We start from the raw sequence: 16,227 nt of genomic DNA on the forward strand, positions 1-16,227 counted from the left end.
TGGTAGATATGATCTCTGAAGGTTATGCAGAAAAGGTACCAGAGGACAACTTAGAACGGACGGATGGCAGGAAATGGTATTTGCCGCACCATGGTGTTCTGCATCCGCAGAAGAAAACCCTTAGAGTGGTGTTTGACTGTGGAGCCAAGTATCAAGGAGTGTCGCTAAATAGCAAGCTCTTACAAGGTCCAGACTTGACCAGCACGTTATTTGGAGTTCTGACAAGATTTCGTAAAGAACCTGTTGTCATTGTAGCAGACATTAAAGCCATGTTTCATCAGGTTAAAATACCAGAGGAGGATCGAGATATGTTGAGATTCCTTTGGTGGCCCAACGGAGATTACACTCAAGCCATGGTTGAATATTGGATGACAGTACATGTGTTTGGAGCAACATCATCTCCCAGTTGTGCATATTTTGCACTAAGGAAATGTGCTGAAGATCATAAACAACAGTTTAGCCTTCAAGCCGTGGATACAATCTTGAACAACTTTTACGTTGACGATTGTCTCGTCTCAGCAGCCACAGAAGAGGATGCGATAGATCTCTATCGTGAACTCTGTGCCATATGTTTGAAAGGAGGCTTTCCACTGAACAAATGGATACGTAACAGTCGTAATGTGTTGGCTGTAATACCTGAAAGTAACAGAGCAAACAAAATAAAGAATCTAGACTTGATCAGTGATGAGCTTCCAGTGGAAAGAGTTTTGGGCGTTCAATGGTGTGTTGAATCTGACATTTTCAAGTTCAGAATCACTCTAAGAGATCAACCTTTGACAAGACATGGCATCCTTTCTGTAGTCAGCTCTGTTTATGACCCCTTAGGAATGTTGGCACCAGTAATCTTAAATGCTAAAAAGAGTCTGCAAAATCTGTGTCGTAAAAAGATTGGATGGGATGATACATTACCTGATGCAGTTATAAAGGAATGGACTATTTGGATGCAAGAGCTCTACAAGCTGGAGGAGTTTAAGGTTGATCGTTGTTTTAAAACCAACAGTTTTGGAACTGTAAAAACTGCTCAGTTACATCATTTCGCAGATGCATCTGAGGACAGCTATGGAACAGTGACTTATTTGTTACTAAAGAACGAACGAGACCAGGCACACTGTGCAAAATAAATTTCCCGTGGTTAGAAATTATTTTATGCAACTTTTTTGTACATTTACAGTTTTGAGGGACATATCTGAAACTACAAATTTCTGTGACTACAAATATGTGTAAAAAAATTAAAATTATTTTCTTTTCTTTTTTTAGTTTATTGCACTTATTTGCACGTTATGTAGTAACTAAGGACTTAATATATACATATTATTAAACTTTAGGATATATCGTTTGTATTGATGTATAGCAACTTAAAATGCTCCAAAAATTGCACTACAGCATGTAAAGATAGAAAGATAAGCTCTGGCGAACTTGGCTCTATGGTGGGCTTTAAAGGATTAACTCTTTATTAAGTAATGCACTATGAATCTGAAAACAAAGCTTTTTTAATAAAAACAATGTGTCCCTAACCCAGAGACACATGACCTGAGGGGTTATGTTTACAGGTTGTTTTTCTTCTATCTTATTTTCATGAACATAATATCTCTGAAACACTTTCTTCAATTTTCTTTTTTCAGACTTTCACTCTTTTTGACTTATAACAAGCGGGGATTTTCACCAAATTTCACATTAGGTTGGCACTTTTGGATTGACTGGACACTTAGTTTTAGTACCTAACTAAAGCTAATCTGGAGCGATTGAACTCTTCTGTTGCGTGTAAAGATGTTTGGAACTTGTAGCCTCTTTGGAGCATATTACCTGCTGTCATGGCAACAACTTTGCATTCTGTCCAAATTGGCTGTTTTGCCAACCATACCTAACAAACATACCCGTGAAGGACAACAGTGGGCGGGTATGGGTGAACTATGGGACTGTGTGGGCAGGGCAAACCCACATTTATTCTATGCGGTCCCCACTGTGTGTTACACAGAGTCCACAGCAGTATTTGATTTCAAATACCTTTTTATTGAAGTCCTCCAAGGTCTTCAGTACAAATTAAATGAATCTGTATGCTTGGATTTCTACTACAATGTCACTGCTGTTGCAAACAACACCCAGGAAATCGTATTATAGGTTTTTCAAAACCCAGCCTTTATTTTGTGCAACTGAATAATTAAAGGCAGATTTTAGACTTGATTTAATTGTTTTTATCAGAAGTACTACATCCAGCTGCATCCCTATATTGACACTTCCTATCTGAAATCCATAATACTCCCATGGGATGCACTCGTAAGGAAAACAGTAATCACCAGTTCCGGTATCACCTAGACTATCCAATAAAAACAAAGGACTAAAAAAGCAATGCTCATCATTGGATGCTGCTGAGTGACGTCAGTGGTGTGTAGGCTTTAGGACCCAGCAGCAAGGGGGCTTCCTTTGTGATGATCTGCAGGCAGACGTGCGGGGAGGAACGCGCATCTCCGGTGCTGAAGCAGAAGGCTGGAGGAAGGGCAGGCCAGCATCACCCGGTAAGACACTCAACAGTTGTTCTGTGTGTGCGCATTGATTTAGCTCCTGATATCACTGATGGAACCGTTAACTCTCCCTGTTATATACAGTATATGTATTATATAGAAATTCAACTTCATTTAGAGACGATTGGAGCAGAAAAGTCTCTGCCACAGTGACACATATTCATGGGACGGGTGATCTCTCGTGATAGCTCAATTTTCATGCATGTTTTCTCACGCGATTCTGACTGCGTGTCGTGATAGTGTCGTGACATAGGTGTGCGTCGGTATTCAGGGATAATAGCTGTTAAGTCTAATTGTTGAATGTCGCCATTGTGTTTCTTAAATTTGTATAGTCTTAGTTTAAGCAGTAGGATCAAAGCCATTCCTTTGATCCTGACCACCTCTCCAGCCACTCTGTGCTGGGGGAGGTTTTATTGTAGATACATCCTAACTTGAAGATCTGTTTGATGTTTGGTAGAGCTTCCTACCCTTTGTATGGTTTCACTGTGTTATCTTTGGTAAACCATACATTGGGTGTGGGGGAAGACTACCCTCTTTATGACCAAGGATGTTGTTCCTGCTTTTAGGTTTTATGACCCTTTGACCAACAAACACACACACACACACACACACACACACACACACACACACACACACACACACACACACACTCAGTGTATACATTTACATACAGTGCCTTGTCTTTGTAACCAAAGGGGGGTTGCAAGGGGAGGTGTTTTGTAAACTATTGTTTGAAGTTTGTCAATAAAAGGCGGCGAGAGGAGGCCACCAGTGTGGTCATTTCAACGTGCTGGTCACAGACGAGAGGCCTCCCTTGCGCAAGAAATCGAACGTTGTTGCCTTGCTTTTCTTTCATGGGAATAAGTCTTAGATACAGCGGGGTCTGAGTTTAGACCCAACAATAGCTTATAGGCTTTTCACGATGCAACCCCCCCTGTTGGGATGTGAGTGGCGTTGGTATACACACAGCAGGGATTTGTTGCTTTAGTCTTGAAACTTTTATCTTAAAAGGTTGAAATCAAAATTATATTGGAATCGAAATATTGTTAATGTCAAATTGTCGAATTCATACCTAAAATAATTTATTTTTTTAAAAAAAGACACATACAAAACAAAAAGACTCTGAATTAAAATTAAATCAATAAGCCAATGACATCATCAAAGCTATAAAAGCCCTTTTTAAGTTATTTTGTATACATTTTATCAACCTTACTGTTTCAAATATTTTGTATACATTTCCTGACTTCAGACTTCTGGTTTACATTATTTTATTTAAAAAATGTGAGAAATGTAAAATGGTTTAAATATATATTTTTTAATTTTCTTCTAAAAGGCACAAAGATGAATGATCATCCACTGGACAAAGGCATATTTCTAACATAAAATAAAGTATAATCACTTTACTTTCTTTTTCGGTCTTTACACAAACTGTATATAAAAGATAAACATAAGGCTTAAAAGGCTTCTTTCTCATGGACAGCAAAGGGATACTTTGTGCTTTCAAAAAGAAAGTAATTTATGGTCTCAGTCACTAGTTTTAAGTATTACTGAAAACAACATCTTCTCTTTAAAATGTGGTAAAAATAAATAAATACTGTTACTAATACTAATAGTACTAAAACAGAAATCTTAAGGTATGTCTGACAATTCAAAATCAAAAACAGCACCACTGAAAGTTAAGAGCTGCTAAAATAACAATGAAGAAAATCCAATGAAATTGTCAGTGTAGCTTTTTTCCTGGGAGTTGCAATAAACATCCGGGCATCCACACAGAAGAGGGTTTATAAGATTTTGCTGAGTTAGAAGTTAGCAGGAAGTTAGCTACCTAGTTTAAATCTAAATATAATATTCCATCTGCTCACTCACTAAAAAACAGACAAAAAATACAGCTCTGCTGTTAGTTTGCACAGGAACAGACAGAAAACCATACAGCAGCGATGTGGGGAGGGTTCATGTGCTAAAATAATGTGCTAATATAACCACATTAGCAGAGGGAGGCTGTAGAATAAATTATTCTCAGTCTGCTGGAAAGAGTAAAGAGTGATTCAAATGTTGGGTACCTGGGACACCATGGGGTGCAGTGTACACAGTGAGCTGTTAAAAACTGAGCTTAGAGATGTGCCGTGCATGAGTAATACTTATAAAAAGTTGAAAGGTCTAAAACAAACACAGATTCTTTTTGAAGTGTATTTCGATTAACTAAAGAAGACATAAACAAGTTAAGACACTTTGAACCAGGCACAGGGTTGATACACCATCACCTAAAATCAGATTACAGTGGCTATGTCTTTCTTTTATATACAGTCTCTGGGTTTTTGTGAACTCTTGAGAGAAATATGTAACTCATTAGCAGAAAAATGCTTCAAAATGCTGGATGTTGTGTTCATAGTGAAGTGTTTTTAGAGCGTTTTGCTGAAAACAGCTGTCTGAAAATAAAGTGATGGTTTGAGTGAAGCTGGAATCAGCAGTTATTAACCTCAGTAAAAAAATACTCTCTGTTGAGCAGAACACAGGAAAGGGGACAATTGTGGGTTAATCAGTGTGAGTACACATCGTAAATTGATCCACTGTTACCATGGAAATATTGATTAGTGTAGTTTTAAAGTCCCAGCACAAAACAGTCATTCCTTCATGATATTATACCATAACTGTACTTTGTTCTTCCTATAAATAACAATAAACTATAGAGGACCAACCTATAAAGTTACAGAATTTTCAATATTACATATATTTTTAATTCTTACCTTTCTTGGCTACAGAAAAGGAAAACAGCATTTTTTAAAAGCTAAAAATGGAAAAAATGTTACTGAAGTAGTTTTAAAAAATACACTTAAAATATTTTTGTAAAAGGAAAATTCAGATTTTATGTATTCAATAATTTATTTAGGTTTGGGGCAGTTACCATTAAAACTACATTACATGGCCTTAAAACTACATTCCCTAATTTTGTGAATACATGCAGCAGAAAACTTAAAATGCAACATTTTAGCGTTTTGGCTCATCCGTCTGTGACGACAGAGTGCACTTGAGCTATTTGTGGATAAGCAGTGCAGCATAAATCAAGTCGATTTTAGCAGAGATGTAACGTTATCTGTTTTTCAAGGACACTCTGGACATTTTGGAAAGCAGATATCATCGTCCAAACAATAGTCCTAAGATATGTTCCTTATTGTGACTGTGTAATAATGTAGGATATTGCCCTGGGGACTGAGCATTGCACAGGCTCTGGTGGCCTGCGGGGTTTTTAAAATTTGTTAGGTTGGTCACGTCACAATCCTGACAGCACGAGGCTTGAAATGCTCATGTTTCGTAGAGACAAAGGATTGCTGATTGTTTAACAAGAGCCCAGCCTGCATTTCAATCCTTCTCTTTCTTCAGGGGATCGTAAATTAACTGATGGAGCCACTGGCTGTTTCCTCACTGTCCCACCAGCAGCTGAGCATCTAAGCAGCTAAGCCCACCCCTCCTCCACGCCAAAATAAAAACTGATATATAATTTGGATTTACATACAATACATGAAACTATCGGGTGTAAGTGGTGGTGCTGATGTATGGTTGTGAGGTAAAAGCCAATGATCGCTCCAGAGGACCAGTGAGCCTGTAAATCTCTGAGCTAGTCCATTACAAAGCATTATAGGATGACATGTAACTCTCTGCTGTCTTATAAATAACAACTGGTTGAAGCAGATGAGGCTGAACAAGCATTAACAGCTGTATTAAAATAAGATAAGACTCTTTACATTTGAACAAGTTTTAACACTTACCAGTGGTTTGTTTACCTAGTTAGTTAATAGTAAATACAGTGATGAGTTATTTTGATTTCTTTAATCTCTACTTTAGCAATTTTACTTGGAAAGAAATGATAATATTTTCAGGATTAAACTGTTTTCTTGGTCTTTTACTGTACACACAATCTGTTTGCTGGTCAGTTCTTAAATAATCCACAAAGTTATTGGAGACATAAAAAATGAATTACATGAGTCATCAATTGTTATGATGTCTGTCTAAAGTCTGTGACCACTATCTTATCTTTCCACTCGTGTAAGTGGGAGAGGGGAAAACATAAAACATGGGATCCATTGCATTGAGGTGAGGTGTCAGACTCGGTCAATCAACAACAAAACTCCTCGGTGTCTTTGGTTTGGGATAATTGTTGGAACCAAACTAACAACGTTTTCACACATACACTGCAGTGGCAATGGGACATTTTCTGTTTGTTATCATCTTGGAACATCTGATTAAATTATGATATATCTGTCACCTCGATGTATTTAAACTACTGAAGCCACATTTTTTAGAATGTGTGGCTAACAAGATGTGCAATACATTAAAAAATGAATATAAAGTGTGCACTCTTTGTTTCATTTGACAGTTTTGATTCTTTGTGGGTGTTCACAGATCCTGTCTACTAAAAATCTTTCTTCTCTGCCAATCAGCATAACTTGAGTCTAGAGCTGTTGATGCACATGATGTATCACAGTGAAAACTTGTGAACTGAGAGCTAGCCATGCTTAGAGTACCATGCACCTCTCTGATTCTTCATAATTACAGAGAACAGATGTTGTTGCAGTTATTAGAACATAGGCACTTCATGCAGGACTGAATTAGACACAAACTAAATCCCCATCTTGCTGTTGCTTTTATTTATTTTTTCCAGCTTCTCCATTTGCCTTCTTTAAGATATAGCCCTAAAGAACTATGGGAGGTGTTGCATTGGATGTGGGTGATTCCAGGGTGAAGGCTCCAGACGGAGGCTGGGGCTGGGCAGTGCTGGCTGGCTGTTTTGTCATCACAGGCTTCTCCTATGCTTTCCCAAAAGCGATCAGCGTATTTTTCAAAGAGCTGATCAGGGAGTTTGGTGTTGGATACAGCGACACTGCATGGATCTCCTCCATACTGCTGGCCATGCTCTATGGCACAGGTAGGCTGCTACCCTTTGTATTCAGTATTCACATTTTTTTTAACTCTTTGTACTTGGAACCTATGCAGTTCTTTAATTTAAAAAATACTGCAATAGAAGCTTTTTGAAACTCCCTTTTGCCCCATTTCATCCTAAACATTTGTTTTGATTGAGCACTGAACACTGGAGACAGGCACAGAACAAAACTCCACAGTCTGCAGCCCTGGATCAAACATAACAGTAATCCCGGAAGCGTGAGCAGGACAGAAAGAGGGGAAACACACACCATGCTCAGATGTCATGTTTTCAGCTAATAGCTCTTTGCGAATCGACTTATTGGTGCAAAAATTATTTTTTTTTGCTGTCAAACTGTGTAATCCATGGCATCACCCTAAGATTCAGATTAAGAAATTGGAACAAATTGTGTGTTAATTAAAAAGTGTCTCTTTGCAAATTTGTCTGACGTGCAGACACAAACACTGGTTCGTTTCTTGAGCTTTGTGTAAAGAAATAAGGGTTAGCTCGAGGATTTGATGATCTCATTTTGAAAATAATGTATCTGCATATTCTCAGAGGGATATTTTATATCATATTAACAATGATATAAAATGTGAAATTTTGGAAAATGCTTGTGTTTGTACCTTAATACTCGCCGCTTTTCTTTTCATGTGCTGCACACTGCGCCTGATGCATGCAGTCATACTATGTTACACTTTGTCCAGGTCCCCTGTGCAGCGTGCTGGTGAACCGCTTAGGCTGTCGTCCAGTCATGATGGTGGGGGGCCTCTTTGCCTCTCTGGGAATGATTCTGGCCTCCTTTGCCACAAGTATCATCCACATCTACCTCACTGCTGGAGTCATTACAGGTCACGAACACTTGTACATTGTCAAATAAAATCACACAATGCTTTACGCCCAATAAATTAAGAATAGATTACAATACAATTATTAGAAGAATGCATTAATGTTTTTCCTATATTTCAATACATCATAATCAAATTATCCCTGCTTGCTCTGCATTTGTTTTTCCTTCCTGCTCCCTCCCCCAATGGGCTTTTTATAAGCTGCTTAGGTTTATAAACACCAAAAGGTGCTTTGTAAGGTACACCGGCTTACAACTACTTGGTTAAGTTTGGGAAATATTGTGGTCTGGGGTCAAATAAGCCCCTTCACCAAAGGACACCTTGTGTTTAACTGAGACAAGCCTGCAGCTTTGATAATGAGAACACCCCGGTGTGCCGCCTGGGTTAAGGTTACAGTGAAAGTATACTCCACCGCAGGTGCTTATCGGATCATTGAGCAGCATTTGAAACCGTAATGTAGGTTAGTGGTACAAAGGTTTCAAGGTAACAACACCACAAATACTTTACAGGAGATGCTGTCAGAAAGTTTGCATCATTATACCCATTAAGATAATATCTTAATGGGTATAATGGGTTAACTTGTTTACATGACATCAGCCATATGATTTAATATATTATATTAAATCATATGGCTGATGTCATGTAAACAAGTTCTGCATGAGCATATCTCAAACATTAGAGTAAGGTTAGAAACATCTTGAAATGCTTTGTCTCCATATCATGTAGAAATGTAGGGAAAAAGAAAACTATGTTAATGAAAGCAGGTAAGTTCAAGTTAAAAAGGCTGAAGAGTGTAACCCTTTCTTTTATTTGCTGCAGGTCTTGGATTAGCCCTGAACTTCCAACCTTCTCTGATTATGTTGAACCGCTACTTCAGCGAGAAGCGTCCTCTGGCCAATGGCCTTTCAGCAGCAGGAAGCCCCGTGGCCCTTTGCTGCCTCTCGCCACTGGGACAGGTACTTCAGTATCAGTATGGATGGAGGGGAGGATTTCTTATCCTTGGTGGTATCCTGCTGAACTGCTGTGTGTGCGGGGCCCTCATGAAGCCTCTGGTGGCCCCAAAGAACCTCAAGGCCAAGAGCTTCGAAGAGGACAATGACAAGGAGGAAGAGGTGAAAGAGGAGAAGAAGAAGTCAAAAGCCAAACTTCTGGACTTCTCCGTGTTTAAAGATGGTGGCTTTGTCATCTATACTGTGGCGGCATCCATCATGGTGCTGGGACTGTTCGTGCCTCCTGTGTTTGTTGTTAGTTACGCTAAGGAGCTGGGAAATGAAGACACCAAATCTGCTTTACTGCTTACTATCCTGGGATTCATTGATATTTTTGCACGGCCAACGTGCGGTATAATCGCTGGACTCAAATGGGTCCGGCCTCGCTGCGTCTACCTCTTCAGCTTTGCTATGCTCTTCAATGGAGTCACTGACCTGATTGGCTCACAGGTGAGTGATCACATACTTCCTTGAACTGGAAAATGAAGTCCAAACATTGAAGGTTTCTGTTCATTATTTTGTGTTTGTTCCCAGGCCAAAGACTATGCCTCTCTGGTGGTATTCTGTGTCTTTTTTGGCGTCTCCTATGGGATGGTGGGTGCCCTACAATTTGAAGTTCTCATGGCAATTGTCGGTACTGAGAAGTTCTCCAGTGCCATTGGCCTTGTGCTCCTCATGGAGGCCATTGCTGTGCTGGTGGGGCCACCGGGTGCAGGTCAGTGTCAGCATCCTGGGCCATTTGACCCAGTGCCTCTGTGTGTGTGTTCCCGTTACTTCCTGTTTTACTTTGGTAGTCTCCCATCTGTGCCATGTTTTGCTTTGCTTCTCTTACTTTGACGGTACCCTGTCTCATGTGTTATGTTTATGTTTTGTGTCCCAGCTGTGTTCCTCATGAGCTTCCTGTTCCCTCGTCATTCCCTGTGTATTTAAGCCTTTTGTTTTCTTCTGTCGAGTGTCGCAGTCTCCCTCATTCATGGCTGTGTGTTTCCCAGTTTGCCTCTTTGTTTACTTGTTCATACATGTCCCAGTATAGTTTTGCATCATTTCCCTTGTGTCAGCAATAAAGCTGCTTTTGAGTTTACATTTGGCCTCCGTGAAGTCTGCGTTTAAAAGGAAGACTTGTTTTATTTGGTAGTAGCTGTTGATCGTGAGCCCAACAGGAAGATATGAGGTTGTATCCAAGACCAACGGGTCATAGTTGGGACTTTAGTGATTATTTAATTGGCTCATGTCTTATACACAGTTCAGTAGCTGTAGAACCACTGTTAACAAAAATAACTTGAAGTAACTGTTCTCTGTACCACTGTATCACTATCTCAAATCATGTGAAAGATTTAAGATTTTCACCCACTCTTCTTTACAGCATTACTTCAGGTCATGGAGGTTTGCTGGCATTCAATTAAGCACAGCTCTCTTAAGGTCCCACCACAGCGTTTAAATCAGGTTGAGATCCATTGCAACACTTTTTTTCATATATTCTGTTGCAGCTTGGCTGCCGTGCTTGGGGTCAACATCCCGCTGCAACAAAACAAACACAAATCCTCACTCCTCCACCACCGTGCATGAGATGTAGCGCTGTGCCTAATGGCCATCTCCACTTTGGTTTTATCTGTCCAGAGGACATTGTTCATACTTGTTCATCTTTTTCTACCCTGGACAGTCATGAACATGCTAATTGTAGCCAGTAAAGACCAGGCTGGTAAACTGCCAAAATGATTTTTAAAGAGGTGTTCACATTACCTCTGGCAAACCTGATCTGGGCCACCAAAGGGCCGTCATTCTTTGTGGTATGTGGGCCATGTGTAAGTTGTGTGCAGCCACGGGCTAGTTGTAGACACACTGCTGGCCCAGAACTGTTTCAGCTCTGGCCCCAGATGTCAGCCTAATGTGCACCTTAATCAAGCCATGTAATAACAACATGCGCCAGAAGTGCTCTATACAACATGTCACATTCACCCAATCGCACACTTTCTCTAAACTGAGTGCTTCCTAACTACATTCATTCACATAAACACTCTTGACATGCAGACTGGAGGAGACAGGGAACCACTAACCTCCCGATCAGTCGGTGACCTGCTCTACCTCCTGAGCTACAGCCATCCACTGGCAAAGATGAATAAACCGTCACTAAGTTTTGGACAAAGTGTACACTCACAAACCTGTCAAACCTGCATTTGAAACGTTGGCTACCATAGCAGTGTAGTATTGCAACATGGCATTTGAGTCTTCTAACTAAAATAGGACAATAGGAACATAAACAGTGCCATCACTGCCAGACCTGGCCCACATCTGGTTGACATACACCCTGCCATGACACCAGTCAGTCAGAAGTGCCACCTGATGCCGGACCCAGGGAAGACCTGTTTTCTATGGGCCTGGGCCACATACATAATCGAGCCAGATATGGCATGCCATCGCATAAACAGTGGCGTCATTGCCAGACCTAGCGCACATCTGGTTGACAAACACTCTGCCATGACACCGGTCAGTCAGAAAGTGCCAGCTTGACACCAGATCCGGGCCAGACCTGCTTGCTATGTGGGTACATACCCTTTTAATTGCTTTGGACTGGTAAACATGCACTTAGTTTTTTTTTTTTTTTAATTGGACTGCATGTATACTTCATAAAAACTGTTCATATGTTAGGGTTAGTTACTTTCTGTCTACAGTTTTATTGTACAGGATGATTTAAGCACATTTTATGAGTTATGAGTGCAGAAATTCAGATAATTCTAAAGAATCCATAAACGTGTCACTATATGTTTATTTAAACCAGCATCGCCACAAATGAAGCGAAATCATTTCTACTATATAATTGCATCTTTCACTGTGTTCTTCCGTTTCAGGCCGACTGCTCGATGCCACCAAGAAATACATGTACGTCTTCCTGCTGGCAGGAAGCGAGGTGGTCCTCTCCGCTGTGGTTCTAGCTACCTGCAACTTCTTCTTTATCAAAAGGAAGCCCCAGGAGCCATCTCACAAACTTGAGTGCATCACAGTCACAGATGACACCAAGACAGAAGTCTGCAGCAGGCCTTTGGAGGTAAATGATGAAGAGGAGAAGGGAGAGAGAGAGGAGCAAGAGAAGGAAACAAAGAGGGAGGTATCGAAGGAGTTGAAGGAGGAGGAGGAAAAAGACAAAGAAAAAGTAGACGAGGTCAGGCCAAAGAGCGTAACAGTGGACTCACAGGAAGTGGAAAAGTTCTTGAAAGAGCCCCAACTAAATGGTGGCATGACCCCCAGTCCTGAAACATGCCTGTGAAAATGGGTAGAAGACGGGATTATTTTCCACACAGCTCAGTGACGTGAACGGGACCACACCGTACTGGATAGTTATTCCCCATGATGTAGTGTTTAACCCAGGTGTTCGTGTCTGATATGGCAGATTAGAGTCACTGCCGTATCAAATACTAATAGTTCTGTGAGCAATATTTTATCTCTAGATGTTTTTAGTGTGGTTAGCTGTCACAACACTGCCTTGTCTATACAGTTCATGTTAAAAGCCACCAGCAAATAAAGTTGAGGGATAATTTGAAAGAATATTCTGTGTTTTTACTTGAAAAAAAAAAAAAACACATGAGAAATTCAGTAAATGTTGTGTAAATGGTTGATTCAGCTTGTTTTAAAGGGTCAGGAAAGCTTTATGTAATGATGGTTGTGTAATGACCAGAAGCTCTTCTCCACCCGATGTCCAAAGCTGAAAATGATCTTCCCACCTGATCTGTGCCGTCACCATTGAGATTGATAAAACTATGTTTTTTAGGACGAACTTTCTAAAGGTTGTTCCCAGTCAAGTGGTAGCTGTGTGTGGATTAGAAGCAGGCTCCAAATATTATTTGTAGCTTCACTGTGATGTTAGGATTAGTTAAAAGTGTGATGTTTTAAAGAAGGAAGCAGTCGGTTCAGTCCGAGGTGCTTTTGGTTGAAGGTACCAGTCTCTCTTACCCTCCTTCACTATCAAGCATCAGATGTTTTCAATGCACTGTGGTACATGTGTTTGACTGTGGGTATCTGTTGTTGGGCTTAATGTGCTGATTGTGTTGTTCATCCCCCAAAAGCACCGAGTTACGCTACAAAGCAAATTATATACAGATAGGATAAAGACGCAGTATGTTTGTATGGACCAAAGGACAGGCTGACTATATGTGTGTCCCCTTAGGATGAAACAGGTGTGGTTAAAGCATCGATTTACTGATGACTATAAAGCTTTTCCCTCATGTTGCCTACATGCTTTGTACTGCCTGTACTGTTTGTGTTTCAGTGAAACAGAACATTAAAGGGATTGTTTTGGCTTTGTGTCACTCATTTTAATTTTCACAGAAATAAGTGCAGAGATGCAAACTTAGTGAATGTTTGAAAGATGGCAGAAAACATGAAAGGAACTCCTGGGATGGAACTGTGCAGACTTTTACCATTACTATTACTATTATGTTATTTTGTATAACTTTTGCAGGCACCTACCAGGAAGTTGTTTTACAGTGAGGAGAAAAAAGAAACATATTTTCTGTTATAAATATTATATCTCTCAGATTTGGATAAAGACCAAACACGTAGCTAAAAGAGAGTGACTATAGTAACTACTGCTCTATGTCTAAATCGGTAACTGAAAAAGCTGCAGGGTGCTTCCTGAAATACATTTTCTCAGCTGTGTTTGCAATACTTGGATTCATAACCATCGGTTCTCTCAGACCATTACTTTAAGTAAAATCTAAGAATCAATAAATAACATCTAAGTTGAAATCAAACGGGATTGTTACAATTCAGTAAGGAGACAGCAGGAAATATAACACAACAGCTGGGTGAACATTGAGATCTGTCAGTATCCATGGTGACGGGTGATTTCTCATGCAAAGATGAGTGAGTGGGGCTTTGTGTGCCACTTAGAATAGTAAAGGGCCATAATGGTTACATTTGGATCATTTAAAAGGTTGACTGGTTTGTAGGATGGCCTACCACAACAGCAACCTGCCTGCAATAAATGCTGGACGTCTTGTTTCTTTTAAATTGTGTATGTTATATGTTGTGTTTTAAACAAACAGAGCTTGTCGCTGATTGTTATGCTTTGTCTTCGTTTTGTTGTTTAAAGCTAAAACACGAGTCAGTGTTATTTGAATGTAGAGTATTTGCATTTCTGTGTGAAGCTGCAGTTAAACAGGTGGTGAGGAGATATGTGACTATGTGAGCTTATGTTGTTTTTGTTTTTATTCCATTAACTGTGTTACCATGTTGACTGTTAATCCGAAAATGGAATAATGTCGCTGTTTGCACCTTACTACTAATTCCTGCTGAATGTCACATCAGTCAAATACGACCGATCCAGACTTTTGTTCTAAATGATTTGACTCTATTTTGTGTGGAAACCATATGTTCTAATGCAGAAATAAATCTTTACGACTGTGTAAATGTCTTGACTATAAAAATGTAATCTAAATACCTGTGTTCAAGTGTCTGTTTAAATCTATATTATTTATGTATTTATGTAAGAAAACTTTATTTAGAAAATTACATTTTAGAATTGCACAAGAATTGACTCAGAAATCATTGGCCACATGGTCCGTGGGGTGACCTAAAATATGATTGGCCCAACACCATTAAACAAGAGAATGTCTGTTTCACAACACCCTCAATATGTTCTTGTTCTCTCGCCTGTGCCACCCCATTAAATACATTACTGGAAATTGTTTTATTTTACATTTAATATAGTTTCAGTGTTGTTTTTGTTTTTGTGTGGATGGTGTGTGTCAGAGGCCAGACTTACAAAAGGCAGTGCACTCACAGTCTTGTAGACATCCCATGAATACCTCATCAGGCAAATTGCAATAACATTTTGACCAAACTAACAGATATTAAAACTAAACATAGTACTAGGGCTGGGCGATATATCGAGTTTTTTAAAAATATCGATATATTTTCATACGAGATATAAGATGTGGCAATATCGTTTATATCGATATAGCCTATGTTACGTTATAATTATACTTGTGGAGCCGCAGGTTTGCCTCTCTTTCGTCCACTTTTGTCTCTACGCAACGTTACTCGGCCTCGCCTCCCCCATAGCTTCACCTGCAGGCAATGACAAGATGAAAGCGGAAAATCTCCGTTAGCGAGTTACCGCGGATGGCCCCGTGCGTGGGGCTGGACGGCGTCAACGTGTTAGCGAGCTAACCGCGCTAACGACATGCAGCCCGGAGGGGCTGCACGGCCTAAAATCCTTTCATTTTCTCAAAACTCGACAGTGCGCCTTATGTATGAATTCTGGTTGTGCTTACTGACCGCGAACCGATTTTATGTGATACACAGCGCTCAGCAATCTGTCAAAAAATGTTTTAATATGACTTTGCTAAGCTACGGAGCTGCACGGCTTGATGTCGGAGGATTACGGCTACCGGGGAGGAGCCTCGCGGAGTGATACGTACTGTGTGTGTATAAGGACCACAAATGGCACCTGTTTAGAGACGTGGTGCAGCTGTGAAATCTGTCTCTTTGTTATTACGCTCAGCGTCTATTAGTTTACATTTTGACTGCACAATTGTGAGCTTTTTGCTATGCACAAAAACAACATTGTTTTCTTTTATTTATGGACCATGATTATTTAATAAATGCTGATAATTTATTTTTGAGTAATTTCTTCATGTACATCTACGCTGTATGTAAATAAAAGTGCCCGTGTGACATCTGGGACACAGTGTGACTAAGAACTCTCTTTTTGTTCTTAACTTATGGCTTAAAAAAAAAAAATCGAGATATATATCTTATATCGCCATCCAGCTAAAAAATATCGAGATATGAATTTTGGGTCATATCGCCCAGCCCTACATAGTACCTCTATATTTTTCCATCCATCCATCGCATATCCTTTTCAGGGTCGCGGGGGGTGCTGGAGCCTATCCCAGGTGTCATAGCGCGAGAGGCGGGGTACACCCTGGACAGGTCGCCAGTCTGTTGCAGGGCCAACA

At 40.0% G+C, this 16,227-nt stretch overlaps 1 protein-coding gene across 1 annotated transcript; it reads left to right on the forward strand.

The window, feature by feature from the left end:
• The first annotated feature begins 2,390 nt into the window (after nucleotides 1-2,390).
• On the forward strand, nucleotides 2,391-13,563 carry slc16a3a (solute carrier family 16 member 3a). Its single transcript, XM_026165958.2, has 6 exons — nucleotides 2,391-2,513; nucleotides 7,177-7,440; nucleotides 8,142-8,285; nucleotides 9,102-9,721; nucleotides 9,806-9,986; nucleotides 12,118-13,563. The coding sequence occupies exons 2-6, from the start codon at nucleotides 7,218-7,220 to the stop codon at nucleotides 12,531-12,533; spliced, it is 1,584 nt and encodes a 527-aa protein (XP_026021743.1). The 5' UTR covers nucleotides 2,391-2,513; nucleotides 7,177-7,217; the 3' UTR covers nucleotides 12,534-13,563.
• Nucleotides 13,564-16,227: the final 2,664 nt, after the last annotated feature.

Source organism: Astatotilapia calliptera, chromosome 4 (assembly GCF_964374335.1).
Source record: "Astatotilapia calliptera chromosome 4, fAstCal68.1, whole genome shotgun sequence".
Classification (NCBI taxonomy): Eukaryota; Metazoa; Chordata; class Actinopteri; order Cichliformes; family Cichlidae; genus Astatotilapia; species Astatotilapia calliptera.

Coding starts and splice junctions, on each gene's coding strand:
- slc16a3a (XM_026165958.2), top strand. CDS start 7,218: ATGGGAGGTGTTGCATTGGATGTGGGTGATTCCAGGGTGAAGGCTCCA. Junction 9,722..9,805: donor CTGACCTGATTGGCTCACAG/GTGAGTGATCAC, acceptor GTTTGTTCCCAG/GCCAAAGACTATGCCTCTCT. Junction 9,987..12,117: donor GGTGGGGCCACCGGGTGCAG/GTCAGTGTCAGC, acceptor CTTCCGTTTCAG/GCCGACTGCTCGATGCCACC.